Source organism: Styela clava, chromosome 15 (genome assembly GCF_964204865.1).
Source record: "Styela clava chromosome 15, kaStyClav1.hap1.2, whole genome shotgun sequence".
Taxonomy (NCBI): domain Eukaryota; kingdom Metazoa; phylum Chordata; class Ascidiacea; order Stolidobranchia; family Styelidae; genus Styela; species Styela clava.
This window is the reverse complement of record NC_135264.1, coordinates 8,651,002-8,672,400: the sequence shown is the minus strand read 5'-3', so window position 1 is coordinate 8,672,400 and position 21,399 is coordinate 8,651,002. Positions and strand designations below refer to the sequence as shown.

Here is a 21,399-nt window from a genome sequence, read left to right as displayed (position 1 = left end):
TTTCAGCATACCTGACATGATAGTCCTGTGTATCCGGGTGGACATTCGCATATTTCCACACCTACCGCTGGAGGGCCACTTGACGAAGAGTCACCCCTACCTCCAGTACCTTCTACAGCAACATCAAGAAAAACATCGCTCAGTCTGAAATTAATAAAGGAAACTTGTTTAAAATTATTATCGATTTATGTCTCAGCATTCGCATTTTTCCAATTTAATTTGGATTCATATTCACAGTATTTTTCTTACCGTGACTGGTCCATTAGTTGTCCGTAAGATGCCTTGATTAAAAAGAAGTCAATGTAAGTCAACGTGAGAGCGAAATCATCCCGACTGACTGGAATATCTGTATCAAGATAGGTCCAACCATCCTGAAAATTTCAAAAATATAAATTTGGAAAATATATGTTTCGTTTTGTACTGAGCAGATTCATAACTAGGTACTATTGAATAATGATAATACTGCCACATATACCAGAATAATAGTCATTCAAGTCCAGGTTCAAAATACAGTTGCGCTTTAATTGCGTTTTTAATGATTAATAATCAGTATTTATTGTTTAGTCTAATTATCTCACCTCTCTCATTGTTAGTACGTATTCTCTTTCTACGTTATTGGTAGGCTCTTCCAGTTTATAACCAATAGTCGTCGCTTTGTGTAGGCCTCTTATTACGACTGTTGGAGCATCTTTATGTACCGAATCTCCGATCGCAGCCGAATAGAATATCTTGAATCTCAAGAACCCATTGTATGACGTTAGCTGATGACGCAAAAAGCAAGTATTACTATAAACTCAAAAATGTTTCAATTTCAAATATATGAACACGAAAACAGAAGCAAGGTAGTATCAAATCTTTTACAGTACCGGTAGTCTGACCACCACCGAGATGTGGTCACGGAACCACGGTAGGCAATTTTAATTTTGATGACGTCATCATACAAAACTTCGAAGTGAAAAACGAATCTAATAGAACCAAAGATATTAAATAAATAAAAGTAATAGCATTCTAGCGACAACAACAAGCTTTAACCCCTGGAAATTTCAAAGCAATTGGTTCAGTAATCGAGAGAAAAGCGATCCCTATGTCCATTTCGTGTCCAATATTAACGCATTCTGGAATGCGACATTATTAAGCTAACAACCAATCACCTTATCTCCACTGAATTGAAGCGGGAGTCTCCAGTAATACGGTTCATATCTCATTGTTCTGCGTACTATACCAGGATCCATTGAAACCGTTCCGGCATTTTTCGTCATAATCACACCTTCGCTTGTGGATCTTGTATTGACTTGATTGGCGACCATGACTTGAGACCCAACAGAGAGTGATACCTGAAGCATTAGAATGAGTTGGTTTGAATTTCTTTAACGATAACTGTTAATAAACAACACAATAGTAAAATTTATCGATATCAGATTAATTTACTATTATTATTTGAAATATTGTAATGCAAAAAGGAAACTGCAAGTTTCGTGGTTTGATATGAAATGATTACGCACTTTGATTGTTCATGTTGCAATAATATTTTAAAATTATTGAATCACGAAGACTAAAAATGAAGTATATTTGAACACTTAAAGAAGAATTAAAAAACAGCAAAGTGTGGATAATTGTAACAACAAAATTGTAAAAATATTCCAGGAAGCCATTCTGATTACGCTTTAATTAACCCATGATAACGGTATTAAATATGAACGAAATTAATAACTACACAGTAAAAATAATCAAGCTTTGCCATTTGAGCCAAATAGAAACGTTAGTAAAGCTCCTCCAAATTAATATAACAAAATTAACATTGAAAACTGCACAAAAAGATGAGTTACGTATATGAATTGTATAGTAATTTACTAAAAATGTAATTGTCGCGTGTTAAAATTTTATTGTGTCCATATTCTATAAGTACTTTAAAAAATAAGTTATGTTTTTTTTTATATATTTTAGCAGTGATACTATGAGTTAGTTGTGTACATATTTCCTTCAAAACATGATTGCGCCCGCCAGTCAATTTGTGTTTCAAAATTGGGCGATTTTTTTTATATAATTGCAGGCAGTAAGTAGGCTAAGCAGGTGGCGGTCAAGCGATTGGTTGGTAATATTGCATTTCCTCCAATCATAAGCAATTCAATTTCAATTCAAATGATATTCTCACCACTAATTCCATTGGGTCTCTAAGTGCAATCTATGCATGATGACAAAAAGGTGTAAATTTAAAATAAATGATCAAAATAATTCTGCCTGATCAGTAGCAAAGGCTATCGTGATAAAGCAATAAACTACTAGAGGCTAGATGTGCCACAATCATGCACATGACGAATTAAGACCTCAATCCTGATAGATCTTGATTATGTAGATGTACTGATGTGTGATTGTGTGGATTCAACTTATGATAGAAAAGGAACACCAATTGGTTGATAAAATCCACAATTTGCTTTTACAATTAGACCATTTAGATGCCGAAATATGTAGCCTACTTCAAAAATGATCACACATTTAGTAGGTTTTTTGCGAAACTCTTCGGTTTACTCCTGATATATATAAAGACAAGAACTGAATAATGGCTGACGAAAACAACTGATTTTCAATTGATCGATGACTGAGTCAATCATACAGGTTATGAAACAAAAAATTAAACTGAAAAAAGCGAAAGTGCTTTCATATTTTTCACAGAAATGACGTACATGTCAAAAACAATTATCACATCCAAATGTTTTCAGTTTAGCACTTTCCCATGTCGAGTTCGGTCACGGCCACTTCACGCTCGAGAGCAATTTACGCGCGCGTGTGCTAAGTCCACTAAAACTAATCTAAGAACAATTTCAAAGCCTCTTTGGTGTACCGATAAATTGTTTCCGGTTTTTTGTTATTTTCGTTCTAGATATGACGTAAGCGTTCCAATTTGAGCGAAGATGGCGTGCGGGGTAAGATGAAGAACGGTGTCGAATAGTGCATTTTTGCGGAGGAAAATGTATAATAAAGCGGCGGAAATGCCTCGATTTCGCTCGGGCTGCAAATTTGAGCAAGAAATTAATTTTTATTGTGCCCAGAAAATAGAAAAAAATTGGATGGTTTCCTAAAAGATCAAGGCGTATATACGTTCTGTCAAGCTTGAGTTGAAATAAAATAGGGTCCTATTATTCACTACCCATGGTTGCTTGACGAAGTAAGAGCAAAATATCAGAGAATTATAATTAAAGCACAGTCAACCACACCCATTTAGATTGACCCATTTTAAAGTACCCATTACGTGCCGACAAAGGGGCTTTGTCCAAATCGGACACTAATGCTTAAATCTCATTTCCACGACATATAAACAATTTTCAAATCAAATGCCGACATGGAAAATCGAAAAAATCAAAAGTGTCAGACAACACGACCCAAAAAAATTCTTGCTAAAACGAACAAAACCGTCAAAAAAAAAAATAAAGAACTCCCTAAAATGTGCAAATATCATTACAGGTAATAATTCCATTTATTGTGACTATGAATAAATGAATAACAAACTGAAACCGAAACAAAAGTTTTTGAAGCGGTAACTTGTCAACCGGAGTTGAAAATAAAAGCATCAATTTTCCAATGTCAGAATCAATGACTTTAACCTTTGCTTTGAATTTTCGTCTAATGTAATCTGTTAAAATGTTAAACGTGTTTCCAACATACTTAAATTTCACCTTAGCTGAGTTAAATTGAGAATTCGATCATATTAACCATTACGAATGGTAAGTAAGTATAAGTCTATATCTTCATGTTTTGGAAATCGTACTATCATTTGAATAAATTAAACAACAAAACAAAATACAAATAAATTATAACTTACTGCGTCTCCCCAGTGATAAACAGCTTGAGTGCATTCGTCAGTAACGCCGGAGCAATAACAATCTGTACATCCTTTTGGGTTGTCTCGTAGAAGCGAGAAGGTGCCCTCAGCACATCTATTACATTTTACCCCAACAACATTTTTCTTGCATTGACATTGTCCAGCGTTACTGCATGTGCATATGCCAGTGTTGTTTTGGCAAGAAGATGACACTGTCCCCGGTAAATTGCAAACGCAAGGAAGGCAATTTGGAAAATCGTAGAATCCATCACTAAATAAAGAAAAAATTTTATTGGATTCAATTTGCGATAACATTATAATACGTGAATGTTTATACCAAGAGTCCTACTCAACTCTTGGCATTTGGTGCACCGTAACTCTGCTTAGAAACAAGTCCCGTTTACTTCTGAGTGAGTCCACGACCCTTTTTTCACCATATTCTTTTAAAAACAAAATACCAAACATAAACATTGTTGCATACCTGCAAGCATTACATTGCTTTCCTGTGTATTCGTCTTTGCAATCACATTCCCCTGTAAACTCATCACATTGACTTGATTTTGATCCAACGCCATGACAGTTGCATTCCTATTTAAACGAAGAATCAAACAATGATATCCACGCATAAAAACAGGATATTCCAAGCATGATCTTACTTGATAATGTATTTAGGCAGCTAAAGATTTTAAAAATGTTTCACAATAAAAATGGTTTGACATCCCAGGACACTTGCAGACGTCAGACTGCTGCAATTGTGCAAGCCAAAGGAGATTTTATTAGTTGAATATTGAAACAGTTTGATCAATAGTTACCTTGCAACCTTTATTAGTGTCCCACCCATATGCATTCGGTGTACACAGAGTACATCCTGGCCCAGTTGTATGTGGAGGGCAGACACATGCTCCTGTCACAGGATCACAATGTTGATTCGTTTGCGGGCAATCGCATTCTTTACATCCATCGTTACCAAAATCAAAATATCCAACACTGCACTGGTCACATTTCATTCCGACCACGCCTACTTTGCAAACGCAATCACCCGTAACACCACACCCACTTCCGAGTGACCCTTGTGCGTCACACAAGCAGGGTGCGCAAATTTTCCGAGTGCGATCCAAATATTGACCTTCCTACAGAAAAAAAAATCTAGTTTTATAATAGAGTAACAAATATATTTATATGGAGTTAAGTATTAATACCATACCTGACATGTATCGCACCTTTTGCCAAATACACCTGGACGACATGGGCATTGACCCGTAACGGGGTCACATTGACGGGAAACGGCTCCATCAAGATCACATCGGCAAGAGGTGCAATTTTTCCGGATAATCGGGTCACCATAAAAACCTGAACATAACAAAATATACTTGAACTACCAAAAAGGTTCCTGAGAATCGCACTATCTATCTATATTGTTTATTTTATAATCCAACTCACCATTTGCACATTGTTCACAGTGGCGACCAGCCGTATTACCACGACATGCAATACATTCACCAGTACTTTTGCCGCACGTATAAGCATTTCCATTACATTCACAACGCTTACATACATCACCAATGGAGGTAGGATCTCCATAATAACTATCCGCACATCTGCAAAAGGAACATATACGTCGTTTCAAATACTATGACAGTCAAATATAGTTAAACATCTATATTTATATTACCTTTCGCACTGAAGACCTTCATATCCAGTAGGGCAGTTCAAGCAGTGTACAACATTGTCGAACTCATCCAAAACGCAAGTCGGACTGAAGTTATTCGATGCTTCCACTAAAGGACATGTGCATCTAAAAATTACAATTTTATCCCAATTTAGTAAAAAACCAATATAGTAAAATATGGTAAAAAGAAACCCAAATAAAATGATACCTTATACAACCACCTCCTGTGTCTTCGTAATAACCGGGCTGGCAAAGCTCACAACGCATACCCATTGTGCCATTTTCACATTTCTAAAATAAAAACAGAAATATAAATTTGAAATATTGAGTAATTAAATATAATCATTTGATATATATTATTCAAAAAACATAAAATCAGTACCTCACACACTCCAGTATACAGGTTACATGTTTTGGAACGACCGTTACATTCGCATTTGATGCATTCACGCCCGCTCCTGCATAATAAAGAAAGTAAATAAAAATAGAATACACATGAGTTAAGAAAAAAAACCTGCAACGTGTGTCAGGCGCAACGACTTGTTAGACCCGACAAGAAATTTTTCTCGTGTCCGTAATGCACGAGCACGCCTTCATACAATTTTAAACGCAATTCTTTTAACATTTCGCTCAAAGTGAGCTGACTAGGTGGCGGTTATATTAATCATTTAGCATTCGTATCCATATATTTGAGCGTTGCTCTCTTATATATACCTGAAATAACCTTCTGCACAATCTTCACAAGAAGTTCCATCGTAGCCTGGCGGACAATGGCATTGCTCTACAGACGTTACTCGCTCTCCTTCGCCGTCAGGTGCCGCTACGTCCATACTAACATCCCGAATTCTGTAAAAAGGGATTGAGTATAAGATGGGATAAAGAATTTTTTTTTTTTTTTTTTTAAATTTATTAATTTTTCGATCTGATATCGTGGAATTACTGATATTGCCAATAAAATTAATAGGCATCGTTATATCTTACACAGCATAAAATCGTTGGAAATTTCCGACTTTGTTAAAATATTCCTGCTTCATTACAAACCTGAATTCAGCATTGCCGTTACGATTATAAGATGCCCGTATAAGAAGTCTCTTGACGTCACTCAGTGCTTGGAGAATTTGGTCTTTGGTGGCGGAACGTCCTGAATTAGACTCCATCCAGCCTGTACCTTCCTTGAAAGGTACGACGAAAGGAGTACTGACGTAAGATTGCACTTCTCTTTGGCGACTAAATTCCAAAGATATTCCATTACCCTGAACAAAATATGAAAAGTTCAATATCATATTTAGGCATAATCTAAATCATAAAACAGTCACAAGACTTACCTCCAAAATAACATCAATATCTTTGATCGGAGATGACTGAGTACTATTGGTAGGTAACTCGTAATAAATAGTATATCTCAATTCTCCTCCATAAGAAGATAACTTGTTGCCTGGAAAAAAACGTTACGAAATTGTTTGATAATTGATATAATGTCAAAAGTATCAATGTTTTTTATTTTCAAACATACCTATGTATTCATTGGGAGGTTTCCAAAAATATAATCCAGTGCATACAGCACGAGCTGTTTCTTCGTGTGAAACATATGGTTCGTTCAAATTTTCGTCATAAGATGGGATGGTAGTGTGTGATGCTGGTCTGTCTACAACTTCCCAGCCACGCATGTTTCGAATGTATCTCCTAGAACGAAAGTTTAGTTAGCTGACAGCTTCAAACATGGCTCAAAACAAGCAGTTTTAAATGTTGGTTAATCAAAATGTCGCCTGTGAAATTTCTTCAACTATAAGCAAGATGTTCAAGCTAAAGTTTGACTGAACAGCACTTCTGAAGTAAGTGTACCTATTTGGGGGTAACTAATCAAGTTGTGTAAAGGGACTGAAACCTATGGGCAGGAGGTATATTTACTTGGCTAAAAAAGACAGTCCCCGAACTTGTAATAGAACTGAAATAAGGAAAATCGGAATAAAATTATGGCCCAACCCTAACCATATATATACACATACTACGGGAGTAACGACTGGGCAATATTAATATTAATAGGGTAACTAATCAAGTTGTGTAAAGGGACTGAAACCTATGGGCAGGGGGTATATTTACTTGGCTAAAACAGACAGTCCCCGAACTTGTAATAGAACTGAAATAAGGAAAATCGGAATAAAATTATGGCCCAACCCTAACCATATACACATACTACGGGAGTAACGACTGGGCAATATTAATATTAATAGGGTAACTAATCAAGTTGTGTAAAGGGACTGAAACCTATGGGCAGGGGGTATATTTACTTGGCTAAAACAGACAGTCCTCGAACTTGTAATAGAACTGAAATAAGGAAAATCGGAATAAAATTATGGCCCAACACTAACCATATACACATACTACGGGAGTAACCACTGGGTAATGTAAAATATTAAAACGAATAGTAGAAAGATATACCATTAGTATATAAGCATTCCAGCATGATGAAAGTTCATTTATTTACCTGTACAGCACAGCGGATTCGCAAAGATTGGTAATCCCAGAACAATAACACGTCTCACATCCAAGCGGAGATTGACGCTCCAGGTTGAAATATCCATTTTTGCATTCGTCACATTTTGGTCCTATCACGTTTTCCTGAATTTTGTAAAATAATAGTGTAGTAGTAACAGTTTTGTAACATTTTTCAATTGTAGTATACAATTGATGTAAAATACACATTTCTTACCTTGCACAAACATGGTCCATGGCAAGGATCCATATTCAAGCTTCCAGCAGGATTACATTGACAAGGTTCGCAACGAGGATATCCACGAAAACCGAAGTCACATCTGTCGAATAAAATTATGTTAATAATATTATATTAATCATATTAATAACAAGTCAATAAAAATCGTACCGCTCGCATTTTGAACCCGCGTAGCCGTCCTTGCAGTAACAGTCCCCGGGTTGCATTCCTTGATGTGCACCGCCATCTTCCGTCGTTTTTCTGCACATTTGTCGACCATTGAAATTTGTGCGAGCACCGTAGGTATCGCAATCGCATGGTCTGCATGGTCGCACATCTTCTGGTGGTACATTGATAGGTCGGAAATATCCATCAACACAACTAAAAAATAAACACTTCTCTGTACATATATGTATTTGGGTATAAGTTACAAGCTTTACCAAGTGTGGTCCATCGTTTATCATTCGTGGTTCATAATTGGTTTAAGCGCGGACTTAAATATTTGAATGAAAAATAATCGAAGATACCTATCACAATTGATGCCCGCTGTGTGATCCTGGCAATCGATGCATACTCCTCCGCCCTTTCTCTGCCCTTCCATATTTATACTTTCTTTTCGCCACTCAACGTTTTCATCGTAATAACAAGAATCGGCATGCCCGTTGCAATTACATTCTGAGATAATAGAAAAGAATTTGCAATCATTCAAAAATTTTCAAAGATTTTGAATTCGTTACAAATGTGGCAACCGCCGAATTACCAGTGTACGCAGCCTTACCTTCACATTGAAATCCACCATTCCCTGGGCTCCACTTGTACTGGTTGAATTTCGGTCTACATTGCTCACAATTATCACCCATCGCGTTATGCTCACATTTGCAAATGAACTTCTGAAAAAGATCAAATTTTTTGAACGTGGACAAGAAACATATCGCGTAGTATTTTGGTTTGGCTTGTTGGAATTTAAAAAAAAAAGTTTGATGAGAAAAAATTTATAATAGTACATACTCCTGTTGTTGCGTGAGACGGGCAATCGTGTGCATGTCCGTAGCAGATACACATCCCGCCGATACTGATGTCTTTCACGGAATAGAAATACTGTAAAAAAGCAAATTTAACAGTTACCAATGATCAACTAATAATAATCGGTCATATCCAATGCCCTGAGTAGTCGTTATAGCCACTCTGAGGAAGTGAGCCCAATGATTCATATAGCATATCATAGAAATAAATTCATACAACTTCTTTATATGTCAATGTAAATCTATTTTCATTTAGGCTGGATATATTCGGAGAATCTTTTGTAGAAAGGGCCACCATTGGAAAACTGTGAGATTTGATAGGAACAAGTCTAAAACATAACCCCACACTGAATTGGGAGTGTACTACTTTGTGGAACTGCCCTGAAATACAAACGCCGTCTATATGGCAACCCAATGCCCCCAATCGGATGTCCATCGGGACCATACATCTATTCATACTTTAATAGTGTGTAAATGATGAAAGTTGTCATAATTTTTGCAATGTATAGGAAAGAGCAAATATTTTACCTTTAAAAATTCTAGCATCTTTTTAAACATATCATGATTAAACATAGATAAACAAATAATAACTCGTTGGTAATAAGATAAAACACTTAAGACTGATAATTACGCGACAAACTTGAAAGATCATCTTATTTTAGCACGCGACCATGATAATTAAAAATTGCAGATGTTTCAAAGTAACAAAAAGACTCCAGCAGACGACAACCTTTGGGCGTCAAAAGTCGGTTGGTAATTATATGTTTGTGTATCTTTAATTAGATTTAAAGGTTGCCGGATAAAAATTCTCATGACGTAGTTTGTTTGTTTTTGATTCTATGTAGTAAGCAAATGTACATAATTGCGTGCGTATATACATTTATATATTTTAGAAATATAGCAGGTTTTACGTATAGAATGTCTCGAGTATGTTCAACGAATTACCTTTTGGTGGGTTCAGGGTCGACTGCTATTTGGTACAATATGTTGAACAAATTTGACATTAGATTGGTATTATTTTTAGACAAATCTTGCTTTGACCTACCATATCAACTGATATAACAATCAAACCATCTTTTGGGATTAGTATTGAAAAAATTTGAATGCCCACTGTCACTCCTATTTCAATATATCATATTCAAAACCACATATAATTTTCACTAGCCTAATACAAATTTACATTCGGCACCTTCATTCATGGCGCAAAACCAGACAGGACCACAACCAAACGCGGTAAACCTGTGTTTAAAGATCCGCTGATCCGGAATCAAAACACCGATGATTTACGGATTAAAAACCTAACACTTCCTGTCGACTTATGAAGAGATGGACAAAATTAACCCTGTTGTCGCTCAATTCCTCTTTTATCAAAATGTGCTCGTTTTTGGCCGATTAAACTTCAAAAACGACTTGAATTTATTTGTCCATGCTTTAACACGGGAGAAATGCCATTGATTTTAACATTATATATGTTGTGTGGTATTAAATATGGTCATCATTTCACTAGAAGGAAATAATTACAACCATAAGACAACTTGGCTTGTAATTGACGGGCTAACCGTAAATTTAGCAGGTTCGTCTATGAGGCATTGTTCCTATTCTAAATACCAGCTTCCGTACGGATTTAACTAAAATGATACAATTACACGTTTGCCGTCTGTGAATTCGTGCAGATTTTCACACGACATTTTGAAAATAAACAAAAATTTTTTACAAAACGGCAAAAGCTTGCAACTTTGGAGAGAGTAGGGCCACGTAACGCATACTGGCATAGATAGGTCATAGATCATCATCAATGCTTGATATTTATGACGTAACAATACAAAACTTACATGAAGATTGTCAAGTTTATCCCGAACGCCACAAGGACACACGTTTTTAGCCAGCATCAGTCTGTCTTGCATAGGATACCAAGTAGGGGTATACCGGTACTTATCTCTGCTAGATAACACCCGATGTGAAGTGGAATATGGATATATATCAAATTTCTCATAGCCAGGAGAAGGTAAAACAGCTCTCAAAGCAGCGTAATCGTAGCGCCTTCTGAGGCCATAGTCATGCTCCATACGATAATAAGATGACCGAGCTGGAGGAGCATGCCAATTTCTCCGAGATACGTAATGCTTTTGGCTATTATACGCCGGCATACCGAAAGTACAATTGCATATATATGCCCATAGAATCCAGCATATGATACCGAAAGTATGTCCAATGATACAATCCATCTTGGCTAATGACGCCACCAACTTATGACGTAAACTATAGTTGATGAAAACCTTTGTATTTATTTAATCCGTCTCCTGATATCAGATAAGTATGTTCACTATGGTTCCATGCTTTAAATAAAGGTTTAAACTGACTGAAAACGTTAAATAGAACAGTGTTTATTTGAAGTTGAATTAATCTAGATTCTAGAATTCACAATGGAAATTGAGGTAGCGCCAATTAACTTTCTTCAAAAGAAGTTTTAAGAAACTCTTTATTATATTATCTTTGGCTGTCATTAATCGAAGAAAATTTTTTTCGCAATTAAATGTCTCGAATTATAGAGAACAGGGATTACGCTACAAAATATTCTTTTCCGAACACAAACAATCCTAGCGTATTGCCCTGACGTGGTCCACTCTAATATTCGATTTTTATATTTTTCCGATTTTTTCAGTAATTACTAAAAGAAAATACAAATTGGGTCGTAAAAAGGTCGGTCGACAATTGTGGTTTATGTTTCGTTCACACGGATTAGAGAAGTAATTAATCTTCTAATGTCCTCTTAATTTTACATTTTACGTCACAAAGTGGGGGTTTCTGATAGACCGACAATAATGGTTGTCCGCAAAGTATATTTATATGCTATGATTTTATCAAATGTGGTTTCGTTCCAATAATGATATATGAAATATCATCTAAATGATTGTGGTTACTTAATACGTTTTTTTAATTTATTCATGGAAAAAATAAAGACTGGAGAAAAAACGAAAAATTATGGTTCTACTCTTAAAATTTGAATAAATTGAAATTTCATTGTAATATTATCTAATACCCCTTCAATTTTCAGGCACATAATAATTACATACTTTGTTATACCGAGTTACGTCGCTCACTAACCCACAACACTACCACACCAGGTCTCCAATTTAAAATGCAAAACCATTATAGTGTACATAAAATAAATACAGACACAAATAAATAAATATGTAAACAAACAAAAAACAAGCGCCGAAGAGTAAATTTCACGATACTAACGTAAGATGTAAGTCAAATAAAACATCAATTTTTTATGTAAAATTCTCTTCAACTAGTTAGGTTTTTGAAACGTCAATGTAAATTCCAAACTAAGAAATGAACAGAGAATATACTGTGTAGTGGCAATACGGCACACTATATAAATAATTTTACATCATACCGAGGTGTACTTGTAACAATAATAAACATAGGAAACACGGGTGTGGAATTGTAAAATCACATTTCAGAGGAGTTTCGCTGTCAAAGTCAGTCATGTTTTGCTGCCGATTAGTCAGATTAAACGGATTAAATGATTTAATCTGGATAAGTAGTCGGATTTTCTTGTTTTAGCGTCATCGAGGAAAGGGACCAATCGCAGCATGAGTTTGTGTTCGAGCACAGAATCACACCATAATATACACAGTAAACGCTATAGCGAAGTAATTCAAAGTTTTGAAACTATTAAAATTTCTTACATCGCAATTCCAATTTTACAAATTATTTTAACAAATTCTAAAACTTGTCAATCAAGATAGCTGTACATATCCAACTAAAAAGTATAAGCAATAAAACCTCGAATTCATATTCATGAATTTTACTACGTAAAATACGACTGAATCAAATTTGTATTTGGTCTAGAAGCCGATAACATAAGTCAAAACCATGCAGCAATAATGTTGCTTCTCTACACGCGTGCATTTGAAATGCTCTTAGTTTAACATCGAAATAAATTTTCCCTAGTCTACAGCGTAATATACTTGAAAATAAGTATTTATAACCCTGGTAAATCAGCTATAGCTAAAAACATATAAAAACAATATTGTCACTAACTTCCCAATTCATATAATATACTTCACGCCTTTAATCATATCTTCCCCTGATCAGCAGGTACTGTACTGCTAACAAGATCGCGAAATTAAACTGCAGCGTCTCCCACTAACTTGAGAATCAAAATTACACTGGACTTAGAACAACAAAACGCTTGGAAATGAAACGCAATTATCACCGCACTCATTTATCTAATTCATTCCTTTTATATTGTGGTATAATTTGTCGCTTTATTTCCACTTCTGAAAACTGAATTAAATGTTAAAATAATTTATCTACAAACGTACCGGTAGCTAAACCACTCGCATAATAACCATATATCTCTGTCTAGTCGGTCTCTCGCTTAGTGAAGCCGAAATTACGGGCGACTAAATCTGAAAATCGCTCAGATATAAAATGATATAATTGGTAAAAGCGGCGGTTATTTCTTCGGACGACGAAAGTCAGCCATTTTCGGCAATCTCATTTTCTCTAAGTAAATATTACCCTTTATCAACCATGAACTAATTACGTATCGTGCGTACATCACATCGACTATCAATGGCCCACACATGTACGATTCTAGTAGCTTTTCCGCTATCAAGTAGCTATCTTTATGAACGCAAACCGATAATTACGAAACGTTAATGACTTTTTACGATCAGTTAAAAACAAGAGGAGATCCAAGCGGGTTATTCCTTCATTAACCCGAATGGGGTGTGCGACAAGACAATGGGAAGGCGACACACTTTTTTATATTTTATTTGTGACGTAACAAATAGCCGGGTTTTGCTATTGTTAATAGTCTTGCGCCGCTGTGACGTCGCATTGTCTACTACGACAGCGAAAAAGTAATTGTGTACCCCTACAAAAATAAAATGTCGGAAATGAGTTACATTTAGTCTGGTTAAATTTAACATAAAAATGAAAATGTAAGGTGACGACCGTTTCCTATTTGAGGCATTTCGCTAAACAATAGCAATTTGTCACAAATAAGGGTAAAATATTGTTTCCAATTGTCCACCTATTCTAGAACGTGATTGATCGATTCCGAACGCAGAATCTCTACATCTGTTTCAATGACTAGCTTGGAAAGCTCGCAAGAATATATATATATACCTCAAGAGGTAGAGGAAGGAAAATTAGGCCACGGTGTGCTTCCTCATAAATTAGTCCTCGAAGAAGAGCCAAATATGCACAAAATAACTTAAATACGAATTTTTTGAAAAATTGAAACAGAAACGGTAACTCATGCTAATTGACAAATATAAACAACAATGATGGATATTCAAAAGAAATCAAACGACCCAGAATCTCTAAATTACCCGATCTCCAAGAAATCTCCTTTGCGCCCTTAATATATAAATAAAAAATGGCGTTGATTTACGGTTAACTTTAAATTGAATCGCAAGTCAGATCGAAAGAATTATTTGAATTAGAGTAACATCGTGTAATTACCTATTGTCGAAATTTGACTCGTCTCGTAAAAATCATTAATTTAGGTCAATGGACAATAAATCAAAGCGATGCAATGTCATCAGCAAAAATCACGTGATGTCAAAATCAATCACGTGCGAAGTAATCTACTGTTACTACCATTGTGAAATTTATACGATGTTTTCAAATTTGGCCATGAAATTATTAATATTTTTATTATTAAGCAAGAAAGAGACCCCACACGAATTTATTATGCGACCCCAAAGAAAACGTTGTCAATTATACTACGTGTGTAGTAATTAGGGGTTTGGGCCGCGTACCACGTTTCTTTAGTCCTATACACCGTAATACGCTAAAGGGATTAATGAAGGAATTTGTAAAGTTGTAATAAACTATTTCCTACATATAATCATACCTGTAATACTAATACAGCAAGAGAATACTTGACAAAAAATTATAAAAAACAAAAACAAATTCACAAATTGGTTTAACTTTCTGTACCAAAGGTCCATCGACAGCACAATGCTGCCAAAGGTAACGTTATTGTCTCACGGATTTGTCGTTTTGAAAATTTTGTTAATTTGAGATATATTTACAATTAGTGCTTGCTTAGTGACACTCTTTCGTGAAATACTTCAGCTGCCGGAAACACCTGTACACGAACACTGGATCTTTAGTAAGCGACTAATAATAATTACGATTTTTACTTGGTCATAACAATTGTTGCCCAGTGTGTTCAGTGGCTAATTTTGGATAATGATAGCCTCGACTGGAAAGCGGATTAGAGACTTCGTACATAACAGAACTGATACCGACGCCTTATAAAGTTTATGACGCGGGAAAATGCAATTTAGGTGTACAATATTCAATATGACGAATAAGAGGTTGTATGGAAAAATCCCAAACAAGTCACACAGTCTATTTGCTGGACGAATTTTAAAATATGTGTTTGCAACTCGCAAACACGTTTTTTGAGCTTCGATATATGATAGCTCGTCGCTGGGGTATGTGAATCAGAAAACAGCGATATCATATTATGAACGCTGTTGATCTTATACTTCAAGAAATTTTTTATGTTCTCTGTTTATTTACGATCTATAAAGACTGAAATATTTACGCATTTCTATAAGTTATAATTATGCAATATAATACATATGGGGGAAAAAATGAAAAATTAACAAACGTTATTTGGAAAAATACAATCTTTAACTATTGTGCAAGGAAACCGAACTTGTCGTGAGAAACCATATCGTGTAAAAAATCCCAACAGTTAAAATTAATTGGAAAAGTTCAGAAAAAAAATTTAATTTTCTTTTCTATGCTTGCACCGTTACGTATATCATTCATGGTAGAAAATAAAGCATATGTAGTAAAATATTTACATCAGTGTTAATAGTGTTTCACAACAGTCATTGCGATTACCCAGCACGTTGTCCAGGGATGAACCGCTGAAACATTCCACACAAAGGTATGATAGAATGACAGTGAAATTGCAATTTATTTTTTTGCATTTTCGGAAGCATTTTAAGAATAATATGGCAAGAAAATAATATTTGAATTAAATGTATGATTTTGGGACAATTTTTCTCGATATTCAATTTCAAAGTGATTTTGCCCTGTAATTTTCGCATTATGTCATTTGCGGCTTCCACGATTTGAGGGCAATTTCACTAAATCGGCCTACTGTCTTTGAGGACGAACCAATATCATTAATAACCGCAAAAGTCAAATTTGATAAGATTTTTTATAATTGAATCTAGAAATAGCATCTGCAAGTCACTTCAAAACGTATTATGAATGTTGGTACGTCTGTCCCAATATCTTTCGAGTCAGGATGATTCAATGGATAGCAAGCTATTGGTGTAAAATTTCTAGTGCCAATACATATTTTTGATCCGAAGAAGCTCTATGCAAAACATGTTTATGTTGCATTATTATACACTGTGAGCACAATCTTGCTGCACTGGTAGGGTAGGGGTAAGATCATGGGATTTCATGGTCTCTGAAAATGACGCCATTTGCCGACCAAACGAAGAAAATTGAAAAGGGCATTTTTATTGTTAGAAAGCGCGAAAATCGGCTTTCTGTTTGCCCATAAACCGTTACAATTTTTGTCCAATTTATTCGTTATTTTGGGTTAAATGGGCAGCAATGAGTAGCAATATATAATATACTAGCCCTAAAGCAGGTACTTTGATACATTCATCCAGTACCGCTAATCTTGCCAATTCAAGCTACACCAGGCTACCACAACGTCGCGTGACAGAAGTGTGGCATCTACATTTCTAAATTTCATACAACACCCCGTCGAAGTGCGTCGGGATTAAAAGATTAGAGAAGGAGAGCTGAATAAAATCGCTTGATCGGGAGACAAAAACTAGACATATCAAATAAAGTCATTTCTATCATCGGGAATTTTACTTCTATTCACATGAACATTGATCATACATGAGATACAGTTAGATTTCAAAGATAATTTTTAAGTCAGACTATCTGGGAAGTCAAAAGCGAAAAGCACATGTACATCATTTCCGATATATGTCGCAAGGCTGTCGTCAAATGGCGGCCGCACCTTTCCAGCGCCAAATTTGATTTATCATATTGTAATTGTCTGTTTGTAGTATCACAAATTCGTCTACCAGCTTTTTTAGTATGAACATTAGACTAGGTTTAAAATAAACGGGCAACGTTTTCAGAACAAACAAACATATATATTATATAGACTTATAATTTAGAATTTATTAGAATGTAAATGCTGTCAAGAACCACATGACATCGTGATGTAACCAAATACTCAAAATCAGATATTATTTGACAAAATAAAACCACAAATTCGAAAATCTGAATAAACAATGAAGAAGTATAAATAGAAAGAAAACCATAAATATACACGGACAGGATGGTGGTGTGTCACTCTATATCTAATACCATATGAAGCATTTATTTGAAAACCTGCAAAGTGTGAGGTAAAACAATAGGCGAGAAAAATTCAGGAATGAAATAATGTTAAGGCCCATCATCCCTAATTACTAGAACATTTACAACAAGAAGTCCAGCGATTATTATTAGAGTATTTTTTGCAACAACCATTTAATATAGATTCATAAGCTCACTTTTTGTCGAAATCGTTTTGTTTTTACTTTTATTTATTTCCTATTTAAAAAATAACATTAATTTTTACAATAGTCCATATACCAATATCTATATGAGACAACTCTGCTAGAAGACCCATTCTTTTGATGCCACGGCTTGGGGTTTAGCGCAGCAATTCTAAACCCTGTCATAAAAATATTAAGCCCCCATATCAAACACATACCGGCCGCTAAACAGGAATGCACCTGGACTTGTAACAACTACGGTACAATTTATTTCACAAAATACATGTTCAATGAAATCCAACGATTTAAAAGTTAAATCTCGTTTCCTATTTGACCATAATCGACCATGCTTGGTACAAAAGTGACCTATACATTTTACGAAATTAAACATTAAACCAGATATGGCGCGACTCAAACTAACGTAAAACATATAATCCCAAGGCGCAGGTGTGTATGCGAGACGCGCAAGTTTACGTAAGGTAGGTATTTATAAATGCGTTTCGTTCGGTGCGGCTGTCAAAGTTGTAAGTTAGCCAGCGAGGTGTCGGGAATCCTGTTTAAAGGGTAAACAAACAATAATACGAATATTGCAAAATCGCTGGCAGCACAATTTTTAGATTTTTTTACGAATGTTTCCATAATTTTTTCTAAAGCGTATCTTTGTCTGATTAAAATATTTTCCGACTTTCGCTACTTCTACATCTTCGAATTTTCTGACTATTTTAAAATTATTTTACGTGAATACAAAACAAACTTTTCAAAATATGGAAATTATTGCCAGTAAATCTTTTTGAAATGTCGGCTTCTTTGATTGAAAATTTGACGCCATTTTCGCCCATTTCGTGATTACTTTTAATTTGTTAGTTTGGGAAATAAATAAACTGATCTATTTTTATAATACGGAAATTTGCAATGATATCTAGTAGCCCTTGAATATAATCTGAATTGTAATCTAGTTAACTAGTCATAACAAATTGATATCGGAGATATCTATAACAATATCGGATATAGATCATAGATAAGTATTATTAAATAATATATATATTTTATAAGTGATATTGTCACGATCATTCAAGAGTTTAGGTTAATCTGGGAATGTTTTGTTTGTAACATAAATAGACACTTGCTATCAGGATATACAGAACAAATAGATGTAGTCTATATACACTTCCTTGGTGTATACCATGTTTGATATTAACAATTTAACTAATATGAGTCTATTCCCTGCCACGAGCGGAAATCAGCGGTCAACCGTATTTGATGTCGCCAATTTTCCTCAAATTACGGATTACAGAGAAAGCTTGACAATGGTCGCTAGGAAAGTCAATTGACCCCTCCCCTCGAGCACATTTCAGGTGCAATATTACACCGTTGTATCGTGTTTGATCTTAAATTGAAAAATAAGTGTAAATGTAGACGTGTTACAATCTCGGGTTCCGATTTGGGTATATTTGAAATTGTGTGGGTGTTTTGATAAGTATACTGACAAGTCGACTTACCCGTTGCGTCACTGACTGGTCCACGTACTCTGCCGGTTGGCCAGAGATTGTCATAAGATCAGCATGGAGAGTTCGTATCTTCTGGAATCGAAGTCTAACGTAACGAGCGGAAGTAAACTTTATTAATTCGTCAGAAGGGTTCTCTGCACTTGGTCTCCCATTTATCATTGATATGTGAATCTAAATTCAGGCAAAGTTGATGGATTTGCATGAAAATGGTGGGAAAACGTGAGAACTGGAGAAGAGAGAAAAGGTGGGAAATGCAATAGGGACGAAATAATGAAAATGAGGGAACGCTGACAAGAGAGAGAGGGGGAAATGCCGAAATGGTTAATTAAAAATATGCGAAACATTTAATATTCACTCACCTCTCCATTTTGAAGTGGCAATAATTGCGAAAAGAAAGAAGTGCAGACGACTTCATTGTCATAACGAAACTTTGGTGACCCCATTCTTGTGACTCGAGCTGGATAACGATGTCTACATTCGCTATCCGTGACAGCAAAGTACTGCCACGCTTGCCATGTGATGCCATCGAGAGATTTTTCTAGAATCCAATTTCCTGGTCTTGGTGAATTACCCGCTTTGAAAATGAAGTACGCCACTTGGAAGACCTATAAGAAGTAATAACGAAATATGGAAATTAAAGCGAAGTTTTGCTCCTATAAATTTTACTAATTAATGATATAATAGACATGAGACATGCAAGTCTTGTAGTGAGACTAGGAACGCAAAATTTTCAATTTAGACAAACGCTGTTGGTCTCGCAGAAGTAAAAAAACAATTCCTCATACCAAGGAAAAATGCGTTTTCGATATGACGTCGAAATTTCACACCAAAATCGCCTCAAGTACTGCAATTCATGACTTTTGATATGTAATTATAAAAGATGGCAAGTCTTTAATTTCAATTGAAAGGTGTATTATTGGCATTCATATTTATGAGAATATTATAGAAACAGCCACGTTCACGGAACTTGAAGTCCATTCTACTTCATCAATTTCAAAATTTTGCCTGTAATAAGCTTATACCAAAATATTTTATATGACGGTTCTTATTTATCTGCATTTAATCCGACCAACTCGCGGCCCACGGCTGGCATATTAAGTCGTTGGATCTATCAAAATCCGTCTTGTTCAGTCTAGTCGTTCGATTTACGATCACAGATTAGGTGAATGATCAAAGAAAATGTAGGCAGTAAATCAAATCGACTATCGATGCATCGAGTTAACGATCACTGAACGTGCTCTAGTAAAATCGTCACTCGGCACGAATGCGCTATAAAATTTATTTTATTTTTATAAAGCTGATGTGACTCTACAATGACCTGGAAAAGCCCAGAAAATCGGAAGTTAGCAATTATGTAATGACTCGAATAGAAATTAATGGGATAAATGTTAAGTTATTTGAAATTTAAAGGGGATTTTTATCTGGAAATTGGAATATTTGAAGATACAACAGTTTCATTAAAATATTTGATGATTCAGAGTAAAAGAAAATATATTTTAAAATTGAGCATCTGGCAATTAAAATTGCTACATTAAAAATGTTTAGAGCGTTTCACACACAATTGAACACAAATACTTCAAATCGTAAATCAACTGGTGTTTTTTGTAGCTATAAAACTATGTGAATTTAGGCTTTTTCATTGCTTGGTTATTTCATTAACGTTTTGAGATACTGAAAACCCAAATAAATCCGGCTGTACCTGGACAAAAACTAAGAGTAAGATGTTGCTTATGAATATACAGACAACTTCCAATCAAAATATCAATTTGGTTTATTCTGATTCAGCACAAAACAAGTTTTATAGAGAGCTAACGTATGAACTGGCGATTTCAATGGAAACAATGCATGCACGATTGCCAATTACAATACGATTTGTCAATCTTTAAAAAAATTAAAAATATTAACATGCTGTTTATCTGACAGCGCATTGAATATTAAATCCTTCGCGAATGGTGACAATATATCCATTCCCATTTCTACCCGGACCTAGCTATTTTGTGCGGAAATGAATCGAATGGCAATACAGCATCCTATGCGGTACCGCCAACCCAGCAAATTAATATTGCATTATTAAAAATCGCCACGCGATCCAACAGCGCTGTTATTAAT

At 35.2% G+C, this 21,399-nt stretch overlaps 1 protein-coding gene across 6 annotated transcripts in view; it reads right to left on the bottom strand.

Moving 5' to 3' along the window:
* Nucleotides 1-21,399, bottom strand: part of LOC120333878 (laminin subunit alpha-2-like) — a 60,837-nt gene that overhangs the window by 14,773 nt on the left and 24,665 nt on the right. For 5 of the 6 annotated variants that reach the window (XM_078120474.1, XM_039401261.2, XM_078120471.1 and 2 more), the window contains exons 4-27: nucleotides 19,650-19,895; nucleotides 19,282-19,461; nucleotides 9,205-9,294; nucleotides 8,975-9,086; nucleotides 8,724-8,871; nucleotides 8,368-8,577; nucleotides 8,197-8,299; nucleotides 7,972-8,105; nucleotides 7,000-7,169; nucleotides 6,812-6,921; nucleotides 6,528-6,739; nucleotides 6,201-6,332; nucleotides 5,869-5,944; nucleotides 5,695-5,777; nucleotides 5,490-5,612; nucleotides 5,258-5,415; nucleotides 5,022-5,167; nucleotides 4,630-4,947; nucleotides 4,299-4,405; nucleotides 3,818-4,088; nucleotides 1,152-1,334; nucleotides 579-761; nucleotides 250-371; nucleotides 12-144 (exon numbers count right to left, since the gene is read on the bottom strand). In XM_078120474.1, the coding sequence (XP_077976600.1) occupies nucleotides 12-144; nucleotides 250-371; nucleotides 579-761; nucleotides 1,152-1,334; nucleotides 3,818-4,088; nucleotides 4,299-4,405; nucleotides 4,630-4,947; nucleotides 5,022-5,167; nucleotides 5,258-5,415; nucleotides 5,490-5,612; nucleotides 5,695-5,777; nucleotides 5,869-5,944; nucleotides 6,201-6,332; nucleotides 6,528-6,739; nucleotides 6,812-6,921; nucleotides 7,000-7,169; nucleotides 7,972-8,105; nucleotides 8,197-8,299; nucleotides 8,368-8,577; nucleotides 8,724-8,871; nucleotides 8,975-9,086; nucleotides 9,205-9,294; nucleotides 19,282-19,461; nucleotides 19,650-19,895 (3,750 nt within the window). Of the gene's footprint in view, nucleotides 1-11; nucleotides 145-249; nucleotides 372-578; nucleotides 762-1,151; nucleotides 1,335-3,817; nucleotides 4,089-4,298; nucleotides 4,406-4,629; nucleotides 4,948-5,021; nucleotides 5,168-5,257; nucleotides 5,416-5,489; nucleotides 5,613-5,694; nucleotides 5,778-5,868; nucleotides 5,945-6,200; nucleotides 6,333-6,527; nucleotides 6,740-6,811; nucleotides 6,922-6,999; nucleotides 7,170-7,971; nucleotides 8,106-8,196; nucleotides 8,300-8,367; nucleotides 8,578-8,723; nucleotides 8,872-8,974; nucleotides 9,087-9,204; nucleotides 9,295-11,050; nucleotides 11,573-19,281; nucleotides 19,462-19,649; nucleotides 19,896-21,399 lie in introns of those variants that run through there. The other variant, XM_078120475.1, reaches the window with a different exon arrangement.